This window comes from Octopus bimaculoides, chromosome 29 (genome assembly GCF_046866305.1).
Source record: "Octopus bimaculoides isolate indiv1 chromosome 29, ASM4686630v1, whole genome shotgun sequence".
NCBI lineage: Eukaryota > Metazoa > Mollusca > Cephalopoda > Octopoda > Octopodidae > Octopus > Octopus bimaculoides.
In genome coordinates this window covers 8,209,626-8,226,445 of record NC_142956.1, presented here as the reverse complement: position 1 = coordinate 8,226,445, position 16,820 = coordinate 8,209,626, and the positions used below count along the sequence as shown (strand labels likewise).

The window sequence follows — 16,820 nt, the reverse complement described above, 5'->3', positions numbered from 1 at the left end:
CGGCTGGATGTTTTTCCTAACAGAATGTACTGAGTGCTTTTATAAGGCACCAATGTCAGTGAGGTCACCTAGTAACTTGTAAGACAAGATCCCTCAACTGAGAGGGGTAATGGTACAAAAGAAAGTGGCCTTGTGCTGGATGATGAAAGTTTAGAATATGGCAAAGAGACAGAGACAGATGTCTTGCTGCAGAGGTGACACATGGTTACTCTAGTCAGAGGGAACCATATAGAGTGAGAGAACAAGGGAGAGGGTGGTGATGTAGCATGGCACATCACTGTCATTTTAAGGTACAAGGATGTGAATATAAGTAGAATGGCAGGAGATTGCCTAGGGTGTGTGTGGGTATGTGTGTGCCTCTGTGTGTGTGTGTGTGTAATAATAATGAATCATTTTAAGGAAAACAGAGAATAGAGAATATCTAATTTTTTATATTGTTTATGCAGTCATTTAATTTCTTATATTTTTTGCCTGCATTACGTTGGTTGAATAAACAAAAAATAAAAAATAAAAAATTTTTCCAGTTGGAATCATTTTCCATTTTGAAGAAATCAAGATAGCAATCAAAATGTTCTGAAGAAGCTCTTGATGGATTATAGCATCTTTATGAACTATTATATGTACTCTGCTAGCAGCGGAAACGTAACATAGGCAAAAAATATAAGAAATTAAATGACTGTATGTATATATATATATATATATATATATATATATATATATATATATGAAAGAAGGTTTGAAAATGCACTTATTTTTTAAAAATATTTATTTACTTAACCGGTTTCACTTTTTTAGAAAAAGATTATCAAAAGTCTTTGAGAATAATAAAAAATGTTAAAAAACAGTTTGAGAATTAAAATGCATATATACATTCTTTGATGATAAAATATATTTAAAGTATAAAGCTTTGTATGAACTTTGTATTGTTACATACTGATTATCACACTTTCTCTGATATTAAAATGAAAATACACATATGGAATAATACATATACATATTCTTATACATATTCTTTGACAATCGAATAAAGTTGAAGAGGAACTGACCTGGCTTTTTCCTCTTGTGTATATTGAGGGAATGTTTTACTGTCTTAAGAGACAGTATGACTGGCTAGCTGGGGTGGGAGGGAAGAAGAGTTAAAAAGGATTTTTTAATTTTATTTTTGGTTGGTCTGTGACAGTCTGTCATGGTTCACTGGTTTTGTGCACTTCTCTATGTGTGTGCGTATATATGTGTGTTTGTGTCCGTGTGTGTGTGTGTGTGTGTGCCGTTTTTATTGGTCCCAGAGTTTATTGTGGAATGTGTATATGAGTGTGTGTTTGAGTGTTTTTTGTGTTGGTGGGGATGTTAGGTGTGTGTACGTGAGAGTGTGCGTATATCTCTTTGTCTGAGTATGTATGTGTTGTTTTGATATATATACATATATATATGCCATGATTGATCGCTGACCAAACACCATTCAATTTTTTTTCTCCGTGTTTTTCTCCTTGTTTTCTCCGTATTCTTTCTGTTGAAGAGCGTAGCTTGAAACGTTAAAGACTTTCTGTATTCCCGAGCGTCAAACTAATACATCCTTTTGTTGTTTACACCACCTGTCCTCGTCTGTTGTTTTATTTCGTACATTCTCCCATATATATATATATATATATATATATATATATATATATATATATACATACATACAAGAATAAGAGGAATGACCAGCAAATGAAAAAATAGTATTTTTTCATTTGTCTTACTCATTTACAGTCTGTTGTGTCGCTGATTTTTTTCTACTGAGCACATACTTTTTCGTGGTTGGATGATTCGGCATCTATTTCTAGCATTCAGGAATCCACATTTGCTGGTCATTCCTCTTATTCTTGTATGTAATATAATTTTAATCTTCGGATTTTTTAATATGCTAGACCACTGGTTTTAATTGATCAATATCAATTTCTACCCTCATTAATAAATTTTAAATATATATATATATATATATATATATATATATATATATATATATATATATATATATATATATATAATAAATCATGATGATATTTTCATAGTTCACTTTGAATTTAACGAATTTTAGATTGTCTTGATAACATTGTGTTAACATATACTTTTGGATATTTTTCTGTATCTAAATAAGCTGGCAAAACAGAAATGTTCGTTGGTATTGTATGGTGTAATCACCAATCAAAGATACGATTTTCTCCATTCTCATTCTTGTTATATATATATATGTATTTTTATCAGCCAGAAGTACACAGATGGCCTTGTTTATAATTTCTTAGAACAAACTGAACCTAAAACCATGTGGCTGGGAACTTCTCATCTACACAGCCACGCTGGCTAATTGAATTTTCATGTGACCTTGGCATCTCTTATTCAGATAATCTGACATTCACATAAATGATGATGGAATAATTAGGGGATGGATGGTAAATTTTTTGAAATCTGTGTGTTCATTTTTCTTACCTACTGTCTCTATATTTCCTACAGTATAAGCTGCGACTGACGAAAGATGCCACAGTTGAACTACTCAAAGACAAGCTGTCAAAGAAAACTAGTGTCAAAGCTCGAAATGTAAGCAATTGTTGTTGTTATTATTATTATTATTATTATTATTATTATTATGAAGGTGGCGAACTGACAGAAAAGTGTGTTGGACAGAATGCTCAGCGGCATTTTGACTTTCTCTACAGTCTGAGTTCAAATTCTGCCAAGGTTGATTTTGCGTTTCATAATTTCAGGGTCAATGAAATAAGCATCAATTGAGCACTGGGGCTGACATAATCAACTAGCCCCCTCCCCCAACATTTCAGGCTTTGTGTCTATGGAAAAGCTCGTCGTCGTCTGCCCCTGCCCCTGCCCCTGCCCCTGCCCCCTCCCCTCCTCCCCCTTCATCGATAAAAAACATGTCTGAAACAGCTGTAGTGAACCTTAGCCTATTTGTGTTATTGTTTATACTTTACCACACTTGGAACCTTCCCTGTGTAGGATTTTGAACGTGCAATGGACCATGGACTGCATGGCAGAGTATGCTGGTTTGTGATTTTATGTATATGCTGAGCGTATCTGGGCTATATTTGTTGATGTTTGCATAACTGGAAGGACAAATCTGTATATTCTCTAGTATGTAAGTGTCTCTACACACTGTTGATACACATGTATGCTGTCTTTAACTCTTCCTTGGTGTCTTTATTAAGATACCTCGATTCTATTGGATCCTGCAAATAATTGTGTGTGTGTGTGTGTATGTATCTCATCCTCCTCCTCATCATCATCATTTAACATCTGCTTTCCATGCTGACATGGGTGGGACAGTTTGACAGGAGCCAGCCAGGCAGAAGCCTGCACCAGACTTTGGCAGGATTTTTACAGCTGGGTGCCCTTCCTAAAGCCAATTACCCAGCAGTGTGCTTTTTATGTGGCACAAGCCCAGGCGAGGTCAGTTTTGGCAAGCTTTTTACAGCTGGATACCCTTCCAAACACCAAGCACTTTACAGAGTGGACTGGATGCTTCTTAAGTGGCACCTGCACTGACAGGGTCACCAAGTAACCTGCAAGACAAAAATCTTTTGAGAGGGTAGTGGATATTGGAGGATCATTTTCCTGTCGTGTTTTCTGTCCGCCACTACCCTCCACGAAAACAATTTGAGTTGTGTTCGTGGGAAGAACCATTTTAATGATGCGTACTGCCTTAATTCTTCGAAGCGCCGGAGTTTTAATGGTGGCAGCTGATGAAGAGGATGTTTCTATGTGGCCTGCTTGTTTGTTGCACCTTGTTTGCCATTTTGTCCTTGTTCTTTTGCCACGTCATGTACCCAGTTATGTATCTATATGTACATGTAGATGAACGTATATACATACATGTACATATATATGCATATACTCATATTGTTTATATATATATATATATACATACATATGACAGGCTTCTTTTAGTTTCTGTCTACCAAATCCTGTCACAAGACTTTGGTCAGCCCAAGGCTATGGTAGAAGAAACTTGCCCAAGGTACCATACAGTAGAACTGAACCTGAAATCATGCATACATACATGCACACACACTAGGGTGCAGTGCAGAAGGTTACCAACCCAGTACCTTATCAAATCCTCGTCCTCTTCCTTGGGACCTTACCTTGATTACGACGATATTTTTGGCTGTCATGTAATCAGCAATGTTGTGATCAACAATCAATCGTAGAAGACTGTTCAATAAAGTCAAATTGATTTTCTTATACATTTTCACAAATTTAGACTCCAGCAGCACATTACATTCACTTTCTGCTGTGTCCCAGACATCTTGGAGGTTGTTCATACCCTGACACCATATATATATATATATATATATATATAAAGGTTAGAAGAGTTAGATGCTGGAATAACTGTCTAAGGGATAAAAATATCTGTTTTACTACTGGTATAATTAAAAAATAATAATCGATGCTAGTTAATTGTTGTTGATCAAGATTTCTCCATTTTCTGCTTAATTTAAATTTATACATATATATCTTATATATATAAAAGATAGTTTGTGTTAGTGTGTGTGTGCGTATAGTTTCACACTTTCAATTTGAACCAAAATTACAAAGTGTTGCATTACGAGAGTGATGATGTGTGAATAATGAAGGTAATGTTTCTCCGAATTAGTCATATCTGTATTGTAATAAAGAAAACTGCTTATCTATCTACCAAATAAACTATGCTTTTGACTCAACAACGCTTTTTTACAACTAAAATAACTTCGGCAATTAGGTTGAGTCACACAATTTTCAGGTCATATTTGGACAATTTTTCGATTAGCTTCCAATGTTTCACGCATGCATAGAATTCTACTCAGACAAACATTTATGAAAATGTATACATATTGTATTAAAATAAGCCATTACCAAAAAAATTACATTAAAAGACATCCATTTTTCTAAATGTTTTGAGGAAATACAGTCATACACACATAGTCTCTCTCTCTCTCTCTCTTATGCACAGAAATGATGTATGCATATGTATTTATGGGCGAAGGTAAAGAATATGCACTCTCGGTGTTAAGGGTCAGGGTTGCACAGAGAACAGGTGGTGTACATATCCTTTACCTTTGCTATGTACGTGTGTATGAAAGATAATGTATGTGTGTGTGTGTGTGAGAGAGAGAGAGTGCGAGTGTCACTTACACATACATGCAAAAAAATTCATACATCACAACACACATCTTCACTCACTCACTTTCTCTTTCTCTCACATGTCCATTTCATATACATGTACATCTTACACTTTCTTCTCTCACTTCAAAGCAAATGTCACCTTTTCACTTTATCCTCTCTTTCAATATCTGCTCTCTTCAGAGATTAAGTCAATTTTATGGAAATTAACTAACAATCATATGATCCCATATATGTCGAGTTGACAACTTTGCTTCTTCAAATGAAAGAATGCCATAAAATATCTTCCTTTGACACACCTACACACACTCTAGGTAAAACTTCTGTGCAAATTATGTTATTTCTTGCAGTGTGCATGCACAAAATTAAAGCTCAAATCCAATTGAAATGATCCTTTTCTATTGTGTAATTTGTGTTTATGATGAGCGCATTTAAAAACTTGATCTTCAATATAAACTTAAAAGAAAGTTTTCCCAGAAATCCTGTCCTTTATCTCTTCTTTCCAGCATGTCCGAGATGACATTTCCGTCCCCCACTTATTATTTTTTTTTTTCCTAAATTTCTTCCGATTCCTATGTTTGCGAAACAGAAGATTAGGATTTCACCCACAAAATACGTTTTCAATATTTTCATTTTCTCCCTCTCCACACCAAATTCACTTTTTTTTACTTTTTTTAAGTTTTTATTCTTGGAAGAAAAAACAGAGAACAAATTTTTAAGAATTTCACCTATCACCTCACCACTTTCAAAAAGATACACACTCCAACTTTTAGCTTTTTGGAAAACGGGGAAGTTGCTTCAGAAATAATGTCGTTTATCTGTTGTTTCTAGCATGTTGGGTTTTCTGGTGATGGTCTGGTATTTTTAAAGTCTACTATTTCAGTAGAATTCTACGCATGCAGGAAACATCAGCCAAAAGTGAAAGATTGGGAGATTTTAGTGCCAGATTTTTATTTTACTGCCAGATATCCTTTCTGTCGCCAACCCTTGCTTGTTTTTGAAATAAGTGATTTTTCTTTTATTCCTCAAGTCGTAGTGAAAACAAAATGACAGGGGGTATTGTTTGCAACAGAATGTGTGACCCTTTTGCACACACAATGTCAAGCAAAGGAACACATGAAATGTAAGCAACAGCTGTTGCAAGACATTTGTTAGCTTGTGGTTACAGTAGGATCATATGCTGTGAGTGATGGTGGAATACAAATTTTATATACATCATTGCAAAGTGAACTTCGTAACTTTACAGTGATGCCTTTACACAAACATGTGTGCTTGCGTAAGCACACGGTGCAAATAAAGGTGGAGGAGTGACCACCAAATATCAAAAGTGGAGTAAAATACAATGTCTTATGAGAAACGCATACAGGTAGTTAATAAATAGTTAACTAATTTATAAGTATTTTAAAATTGGTAGTTACTTTTCAATCACCCTGTGTGTGTGTATGTATGTGTATATATATATATATATATATATATATGGCAATTTAAGCACCTCCCCCATATAACCCCACCTCATAACTTGTTTATTTTCTGGAATTTTCAGAAAATTTGTTTTTCATAATTGTATGAATTTCTGTGTGTAGAACACAAATTTGCAAAAAAATTTCTGAAAATTCCAAGATATAAAAGTTATGGGGTGCTTAAACCAGATGTCCAACAATAATTTTAGGTACAGGTGTGGCTGTGTGGTAAGAAGCTTGCTTCCCAACCACATGGTTCTGGGTTCTGTCTTACTCTGTGACACCTTGGGCAAATGTCTTCTACTATAGTCTTGGGCCGACCAAAGCATTGTGAGTGGATTTGGTAGACAGAAACTGAAAGAAGCCTGTCATCTATATATATATATGCATATGTTTGAAACTGAAAGAAGCCTGTTGTAGATATATATATATGTATGTGTTTATGTGTGTTTGTCCCCCTACCGTCGCTTGACAACTGAAGGTGTGTTTATGTCCCCAAAATTTAGCAGTTTGGCAAAAGAGACCGATGGAATAAGTACCAGGCTTATATATGTGTTTCTTTATATTGAATTAATATTTTGAGATGTATTTTTTCAGATTCGTGTGTTTGAATCCAAAAGAAGCAAGATACACAAAATCTATGGACGTGGCACTTTGTTGAGCAGTGACTACAGCACTGAGAGGCTTATAGCGTGAGTAGATATTATTAACTTGTTCTTTCACTTGTCTTACTTTCATTTGCTCATGCCAGCATGTGTTGGCTGAATACTTATTATTGAAGCATTTTTTTTACTGCGGGATGCTCTTCCTGATGCAAATACCTTTTTTTTTTTTTTTTTGGAGTAAGGGATTTTGTATTTCACTTTGTCTTCAAAAACGCTGAGCTAGAGAAAGGTTTTTTTAGCAGGGAATGTTAACAAAGTTACACTGACAATGTTTTGCTCAAGCAATTTATAAGAATAATCAGAATATAAATCTTTACAAACACACACACACACATGCACCCGTATATAAATGCACATATAATAAGCAATAAGTAGAAAAATTGTGATTAAAAAATCCAGGCAGATATCAATAAGTTTTAAATGAATTTGATTTACTATATCCCACAATCAGATACCAGTAAATGCAAGTAGAATACATCCAAGGTAATTCCTCATCCTCATGTATGATAAGTAGATCCAAATAACATTTAGAAGAATTTTGAGAAATTCAGACTATTAGACAATAAAAATATGTATAGAAAAAAATCACATCTTTATTGCTGGAATCACCCTACAAACCTGACAATTGTTTCTGTTGTATTAACATAATTAGATATAGAAAATATCAGTACATGAATGTATACAAAAAGAGCAATAAGAAGAAATCAAATCTAAGGGAAGTTATTTCTGTATTTAACTCATGAAGTCAGTGGATAATGAATGAATAAAAAATAAACATAGGAATTCTACATTATGGCAATTAGAAACATAGAAATTCTATGTCATGACAGTTACCTATTTATTAAATATAGTAAACTTTTTTTAGAAAAATTATGCTTATTGTATAACACATGAAAATCAATTATAATTAAGAAATGAAATATGTAAATGCCTTCTGAAATTTGTTACAACATTTCATTGTAAAATTGCCATTAAAATTTAATAAAATTAATTCAGAAGTAATTTACATAATACATTTCTTCAAAGGAAAGATCATATGTAATATTACCTATATTGTGTTTAGGTATGTAACTGATAATGGACCACTTTAAACCATACTTAATGCATTTACTAAGATTTGCAGAATTAACTTTTCTTTTATACTTAAATGAATGATTATGATTATGAAATCTAGATTTCCAAATTGTGAACCTATGTAATAATATGAGCCTATGTAATAATGCTTATGATCTCCTGTTATTACCTTATATTAAGACCTGTTGAGGCAAGTGAAATCGAAATCGAACTAAATTTGTAGACTGGCACCCATGCCAATGTCTCTTCATTGAACACTAAACTTGGCTTGTGAAGATCTGTTGGGGCAAGCGAAAGCGAAATTGTGATGGCACCTGTACCAGTAGAACACTAAGAGCACTGTCCGAGTGTGATCATTGCCAGAGCACCAGCTGTCTGGCTTCTGTGCTGGTGGCACGTAAATAGCACCATTTGAGCATGATCGTTACCAACGTCACCTTCCTGGCACTTGTGCCAGTGGCACGTGAAAAGACATTCAAGTGAGTTCATTGCCAGTACCGCTGGACTGGCTCCTGTGCAGGTGGCATGTAAAATACACCATTTCGAGCGTGGCCGTTGCCAGTACCTCTGGAGTGGCCTTTGTGCCGGTGGCACATAAAAGCACCCACTACACTCTCGGAGTGGTTGGCGTTAGGAAGGGCATCCAGCTGTAGAAACTCTGCCAAATCAGATTGGAGACTGGTGTAGCCATCCGGTTCACCAGTCCTCAGTCAAATCGTCCAACCCATGCTAGCATGGAAAGCGGACGTTAAACGATGATGATTTCCTGAAACACTGATTTTCTGAAGACAGACGATTTTGTTTTTATAATTACACAGGCATTTATTCACTTGTAGTTGGTACTCATGGTTAAAAGAATTCCTACTTGTCCTCATCTCAGAATTAGGTATTAAAGCAGGATTATTATTATTATAATTAATATTAAAACTAGATGTTACCTTAACAGAGTTGGTGTTACTTTTACTTAAAGAATCAAAATTTAGTTCAGGAAAATTATCATTAGAATTAATTTCAAGATACAATTTATCGATTTTACTCTTGTTTACAGATTTTGAGTTGAGATAGTCCCTAAATCTCTGTTTATTATGTGCTGCTATAATTGCAGCTATATTTCTAGTGGTTGAATATGAACATTTTACACTATGCTGATTGAATAGTTTCTCATGTTTACTTGAAGACAGGAAATATTTACCTAGTGCAGCATAGAATTTTCGAGGAGTATTGCTAGCTATTGAGTATATAAATGGTGCATCATATCATATAGTATTTCTTGATTCTTTCTATTATTTATTTATACACATTTCTTAGTATTAACATTATTAATATTGGTTTTTTTCCTACCATAATTTTTATTCCTAAGTTTATAAATATTACATCTTGTGTACTGTTTCGTTATTGGTAGGATCAACAAAATACAATGCGTGGCTGTTTGGTAAGAAGTTTGTTTCTCAATCACGCGGTTCCAGGTTTAGTTATACTGTGAGGCACTTTGGCCAATGTCTTCTACTATAGCATCGTGTTGACCAAAGCCGTGTGAGTAGATTTGGTAGATAGAAACTGAAAGAAACACATCATATATGTGTGTCTGGGCTTATCCCCCACCACTGCTTGACAACTGGTGTTGGTGTGTTTATATCCCTGTAACTTAGTGGTTTGGTGAAAGAGATCAGTTGAATAAGTACCACATTTTAAATATATAAGTCCTGGGTTTGATTCATTGGACTAAAAATTCTTCAAGGCAATGTCCCAGCATGGCTATGGTCAATTGAATGAAACAGTCAAAGATGAAAGACATCCAGCGAGTGATAAATATCATTTAATGTATGCAAGAGTTATTTGTGAGCAACTTTTAAGTTTCATGCTCAGACAGTGCAGTAATTGGGCAGGCTTGTATAAAATGCTCTATACTGTACTGTAATTGTTTGAGTTTAAATGTATGTTTGTGTATATATATATATATATATATATATATATATATATATTATTTTGCTTAAAAGAGTTCCAACACTGTCTGTTTTTTATGTTTTATTTATATTCCTGCAGAACTAATGTGGGGTATAGAATATGGAATATACAATATATAATATAATATACAATATATAATATAAAATAAAATAAAATAAAAATGGATGGCACCATGAAATAAAGTATTGAATGTAGATGAAATATTGAGTGTTCAATATAAAGGATCAAATATATAAATATATAAATATAAATATATATATATAAAGGCGACTCGAGTTTCAGGGCTATTTCCCTTCGTCATGGCCGGTATGACAGTCTTTAACAGACTGTAATAAGTTGGCTGGTTTTCTGTCTTTTATACCAATTCCTTTGGATGGCAGCAGTAGGTGTCTGGCTATTTTTAGAATTGATGTTAAATCTATTTTTAGACATGATGATATTTTAATTTATTGTTTTGTGTGGGTTGTAGGGATATATATATATATATATATATATATATATATATACACACAGGTTGTTCCATAAAATGTGCTCAATTTGAAAGATGAATAATTAAAATGAATTCTTATAAACATGGTTATGTTCTGCTAATGAGTTATGTCTCCTGTTTAGGTATAGAACACAATGTCGGTCATATGTCCACCTGTACTGAGTCTGTATACATTTATGCGCTCCTTGAAATTTCCCATAACTGTCTCACAGATGTGTGGTCCAATGCCTCCAATCACACACTTGATTTCAGCCTTGAGTTCAAGAATTGTATGTGGTTTCTTAATATATACCTATGATTTCACATACACCAATAAGAAGAAGTCACAAGAGGTAAGACTGCAGGACCTTGGTGGCCATTGCTGGTCACCATGCAAGGGTATCAATCATTGTGGAAATTTTTTTGTGCATTAATGTGAGCTTTAGGTGAAAAGTGTAGCAGGTCACTCCATCCTGCTAAAACCAGAGGTGGTCAATCTCTGTATCTTCCAAGTTCAGGCATAACTGAGTGGATATTCTCTATTAATGGTAACTGTATTCCCCTCATCATTTTCAAAGAAGAATGGTCCAAGTGCTCCACCTGCCCAAAAACCACACCACAGAGTCGCTTTCGGTGGATGCATTTCATACTCTTGCATTATTTGAGGATTTTCATTTCCCCAAATCCGGCAGTTCTGTTTATTGACAAATCAACTCAAGTGGAAGTGGGCCTTGTCACTGAAGGTGATTTTCTTTCCAAAATTTTCGTCATCTGAAGATGCTGTGTAAGTTGAATTTTGTACACATGCATATGGAGATCTTTATGCAAAATTTGATGTAATGAAGTGGTTGGGATGCCCACCTGCTCTGAACGTTGGTGAGTTGATTTTCCCAGACTCAGAGTGACACTGTCTTTCACAACAGCAATTTGTTGCTCTATCCAATGAGAACGGTACCGCCCAGGTGATTTGGCCGTTGCAACTGAACCTGTTGTTTTAAACTTCGCCATTAGTCTGCAAACTGTAGATTCATTGGGTGCTTCATTTCTCCCCAAAATGGTACAAAGTGTTTGAGCTGTTTATGTTGCACTTTCTCCATTTTGGTAAAATGTCTTCACGATGAAAATGTGTCTTGTAAACTGCTCCATGACACACTGCACACTATTCAAAGCACAAAAGTGTCACCCAATTCAGTGCTCTTTATGAAACACCCTATATATATATATATATATATATATATATATATATATATATATATATATATATATATATATATATATAGTCAATTCAAATAAATGAGTAAAATTAATGGACAACAAGAGAACATAAACAAGGAATGTATTAACTTGACACATAGCTCTTCGTTGGAAAGGAGAAAGGGTAAAGTCCAAAGAAGGAAAAGAAATCGCTAACAGCACATGTATAGTTACATTGCTGAAGCAGATACATATATATTCGCTCTTTAACTTGTTTCAACTTTAAAGGTGTGGTCACACTACCATTGGCTGTTCTACACTTTCATTATTTGAAGTCTCTCTCTTATGAATGAAGAAGTTTGATGCTGCTGCCCTCATCTGTGTCTCCTGCCGTGAGGTAGGCTCATCTGGAACCCTTGATGGAAGATCCAGTTTTTGTTTTGAAGACACCTACATCCACACTATGCAGGTCTCTCAGGCATTTTGGAAAGATATTGAAGAGATGTAAGTCCTTGAAACCCAAGCTGTTGCAGTATCTGGTCATGTATTTTGACGGCGATGTTGGGATGTTTGGCACTATACAGTGGCATTCCATTTTGCTGTTTGTGTAACTTTCAATACCAAAGTTTGGTAGAAGTCCTTCCAAGATTTTTCAGATGTATATCACTGCATATCTTTCCCGCCTTCATTCTGGGGAGAAGAATCTTAACTCCTCCAGCTTTTCCCAGTAGCCGATACGTTGCATTGAGATAATTTTCTTTGTGTAGCTTTGTTGGACTGCTTTGAGTTCCGCCATGGATTTTATATTGTGTGGTGACCATAGTTGGGAGCAGCAGTCCAAGTGGCTGAGAACGTATATCCTCCAAAGGACTATCATAGTTTCCTTTTCTCTTATTCTGAAAGTTCAGAGGATCCATCCAGCTAGCTGTCTGCATTTTATTGCCAAATTAGTAATATGCACCTGGAAAGATACATCATTATTCATGTCAATGCCCAGATATGCATAGATTTTGATTCAGGGATTGCAATTCCTCCTAGACCAATGTATCTTATCTGCATGTTGTTTAGCTTTGTGTGCTGGTAGTGCAGGGCTTAGAATTTTCCAGCATTAAACTGGATGTTATTGTCCTCAACCCACCTGTTTATTGTGTCCAACCCCCATTATACATGCACAATATTTCCCGGGTTCTGAATTGTCTGAGATACTTTTGTGTCATCTGCATAGCTCCCTCACAGGTGGGAAATTATACAATTAACTTCAGTGCATCTCACAGTGCAGATGTATCTTGTCAGGTGATATAATAATGTATCTCAGTACATAAATAATGCTTTGTTTGGATTCACTTGAACATGTTGTTAGTGGTTGTGGCTTAAATACATTGAGAAGAAAAGGCTTTGACAGGTTTAGTTGTAAAGTTATAGATTCAAGCAGGAATTAAGACAAATAAGAAAAATATAAAGAATAAGGAAAATAAAGCATACAATAAACTAAAATAAAGTAAACCATTAAGTGGTTAGTCGTTTGCACACACACACACACACACATACACACACACACCTGCTGTCACATATTCATAGATAAACATATGGCAATAAATCTTTTGATAACTATCCAGCCATCTTAGTATGATGCTGGCGGGCCAGACAACATGCTTAAAGGATGATACAGTCATAACTCTTAATGGCTATATATATATATATATATAAAAATATATATATATATATATATAGGCTATATATATTTATATACACACACATGTAGACGCATCTACGCCGCTCACATACATGCACAGACTTATCCATTTATATATACACATCTATACACATCTATACATATATAGATGTGTATATACTATGGGAACTTACATACTGTCATAGATGCACACATAAAGACATAGACACTCATTCGTTTGCTCATATGTTAATCATTGTATGGATTTGTTCTATACGGGTGTGTGGCATGTAAAGAAGCACCCAGCACACTCTGTAAAGTGGTTGGCGTTAGGAAGGGCATTCAGCTGTAGAAACATTGCCAGATCAGATTGGAGCCTGGTGCACCTGCTGGCTCTCCAGACCTCGGTCAAACCGTCTAACCCATGCTGGCATGGATGACGATGATGATGGTGTGTGTGTATGTATATATTTATGTACATCTAAAAATGTGTGTGTGTGTGTGTGTATGTGGGGGTGGGAAGTGTGCATGTCTCTATGTATGAACGTTTACATTGGAAATGTAGTCATACCAGTGAAAGTCTATTTGGGTGTGGTGTGTGCCTCTCTACACTTGCATATACACATGGAGCCATACATGCAGCGACGAATGTGTGCATAGCCACATCCAGTAGGGGCAACAAAAGGTTTTCAGTTAACTACAATGTGTACCCCTCACCCAACTTTGTTGCCTCATAACTTCCAAAAAAATGAATACTTTTTAATGAAATTTTCAACAAATCCCACTCAGATGCTGTAGATTCAGAGTATAATAGGGATTTATGGGAAAGAATTTTTCTGAGAAGTGCGAAGAGGAGTTTTGGAAAATTCACATAACCCGATGTTTTTCTCTCATGACTTTCAGGAAAATTAGTATTTCTTAATGAAATTTTATATAAATACCTTTCAAACTGCATAGATTACGATTAGAAAGAAATTTTTGGGAAAATGTTTTCCGAGGGGGCAGAGAGAGGAGTTTCGAATCAAGTTAATTTTTTTCACTCCGTCTCCACCATTCCCCTCCAGACTGATTTTGGTCAATTCTTTTTGGCACTTAAAAACTATAGGAGGATTCTTTTCAGCTTTCTCACTCTCACATGTATTTATGTTTTGCAATATTTTTCTTCCTGCTATTTGCATTTTTGTTAAATTATAGTATTTATAGTACATTTCAGTTTCCCCCTAACTTTTATTTAGTTACCTTGTACTACACATAAGCCAAAGTCTGTGTGATGTTTGCTTCATTTATGGACTGAAATACTAGAGATTATAGATCAGACGTTTTCATGCACCCATGATGATATTGGCTGCAAGGAAACAGCGCTATTGTTTACATGAAAGTTAACAGCCATTTCTTATATATGTTCAATATAATCTAAGTGAATAACTTTCAATATTCATAGTTCAATTTTTGCAGTGTTTTTTCAACCTAGTCAATGATGGGTGTTTCTGCTAGTATATATATATATATATATATATATATATATATATATATATATATATATATATATATATAGGTGTATGTTGGGATATATAGGTGTATGATGGCCAAATAGCCATCAAAAATTATGACCATATCATCCTTTAAGCATACTGTCTGGCCCACTAGCGTCTCACTAGAATGGCTGGATAGCTGTCAAAAGATTTGTTGGCATATGTGTATCTACAAACATGTAACAGCAGGTGTGAGTGTGTGCAAATGACTAACAGTATGATGCGTACTGACACACTTAAGGGTTTACTTTATTTTAGTTTATTGTCTGCTGTATTTTCCTTATTCTTTGTATTTTTCTTATTTACCTTAATTCCTGCTTGTACCTTTAACTTCACAACTAAACCTGTTCCTAGCCTTTTCTTCTACCACCACTAACAACATGCTCTAAACAAACAAAACTTGTTTCTGTAACAAGATACATTATTACACCAACTGAGTTGATAAATAAAAGAAGAATAAAATTGATTTTTGATTATTGCCAAAGAAAAAAAGATGTAAAGGAAATACGAAAGATGCAATGAAATATTTCGAAGTAGGAGATAACGTGCATTTCGAAACCTACAGAAATGGTAAAGAAGGCTGTGAGGGTGGCCTTGTAACCAAAACGATAGGAAGTATGATGTAATCAAATTAAAGGACCATGCTGGGAACATAAGAGACACATAAATCAACAAAAAAGAAAAGACATGCCAAAGAGTGGAGAGGAATTCCTATGGAAGTATTGTTTGATGTATTTGATGTCCCAGCACTGAAAGTAATGGAGTCCCATAGAACCAGCAGGAGAAAACGGAAACCGACTGAATACCTTGAGATAAGGGCCAAGCAAAAAAGATACTAAAAAATAATAATAATAAATAAAAAAAATTTTATTCCTTCGGAATTCAAAATCTCAAAAGGTGAGATGTTGTGGCAAGAATACAGGACCCTCTGACAAGAATACATGGGACCACTACATATAAATAGTAATGGTCTGATGTAGTCGGCAGTTTATAGTTTGGTCTTCAAAGTCCAGGTACAGTTTATAGTTTGAGTTAGTGTATTGGAAATATTGATTGTTGGTTTGTTATGCATTTGTCACTGCTGCTGTTTCTATTTTATGTTGTTATAACACTGTTACAGTGTACTCTTTATCTTCGACAGTATCAACTGTACTACAATATTGGAGGCGTAAGGATATAACATCATCAGCATCATGGTTTAACGTCCTCTTTCCATGCTGGCATGGGTTGGACGGTTTGACTGAGGGCTGGCGAGCCAGAAGGCTGCACCAGGCTCCAATCTGATCTAGCAATGTTTCTACAGCTGGATGCCCTTCCTAACGCCAACCACTCTGAAAGTGTAGTGTGTGCTTTTTACGTGCCACTGACACAAGGGCCAATTAGGCGGTACTGTCATTGGCCACAACAATGACTTCACTTGCCTCAACAGGTCTTCGCATGTGGGCAATGATTGAAGGCTGCTCTTAAACGAGCTGGTTATGCTGCACTAGCATAAGCCATGGTTACAGTCTCACTTGGCTTACTATGTCTTCTCAAGCACAGCATATCTCCAAAGGTCTTGGTCACTTGTCATCGCCTCAGTGAGGGCCAGCGTTTGAAGGTTGTGTTTCATCACCTCATCCCAGGTCCTCTTGGGTCTAC

The 16,820-nt window shown here is 35.3% G+C and overlaps 1 protein-coding gene across 1 annotated transcript in view; it reads left to right on the top strand.

Moving 5' to 3' along the window:
- LOC106879930 (ubiquitin carboxyl-terminal hydrolase 19) overlaps positions 1 to 16,820 on the top strand; it is a 187,638-nt gene that overhangs the window by 116,822 nt on the left and 53,996 nt on the right. The window contains exons 16-17 of the mRNA XM_089345165.1: positions 2,491 to 2,574; positions 7,206 to 7,300. Coding sequence (XP_089201291.1) covers positions 2,491 to 2,574; positions 7,206 to 7,300 — 179 coding nt within the window. The remainder of the gene's footprint in view (positions 1 to 2,490; positions 2,575 to 7,205; positions 7,301 to 16,820) is intronic.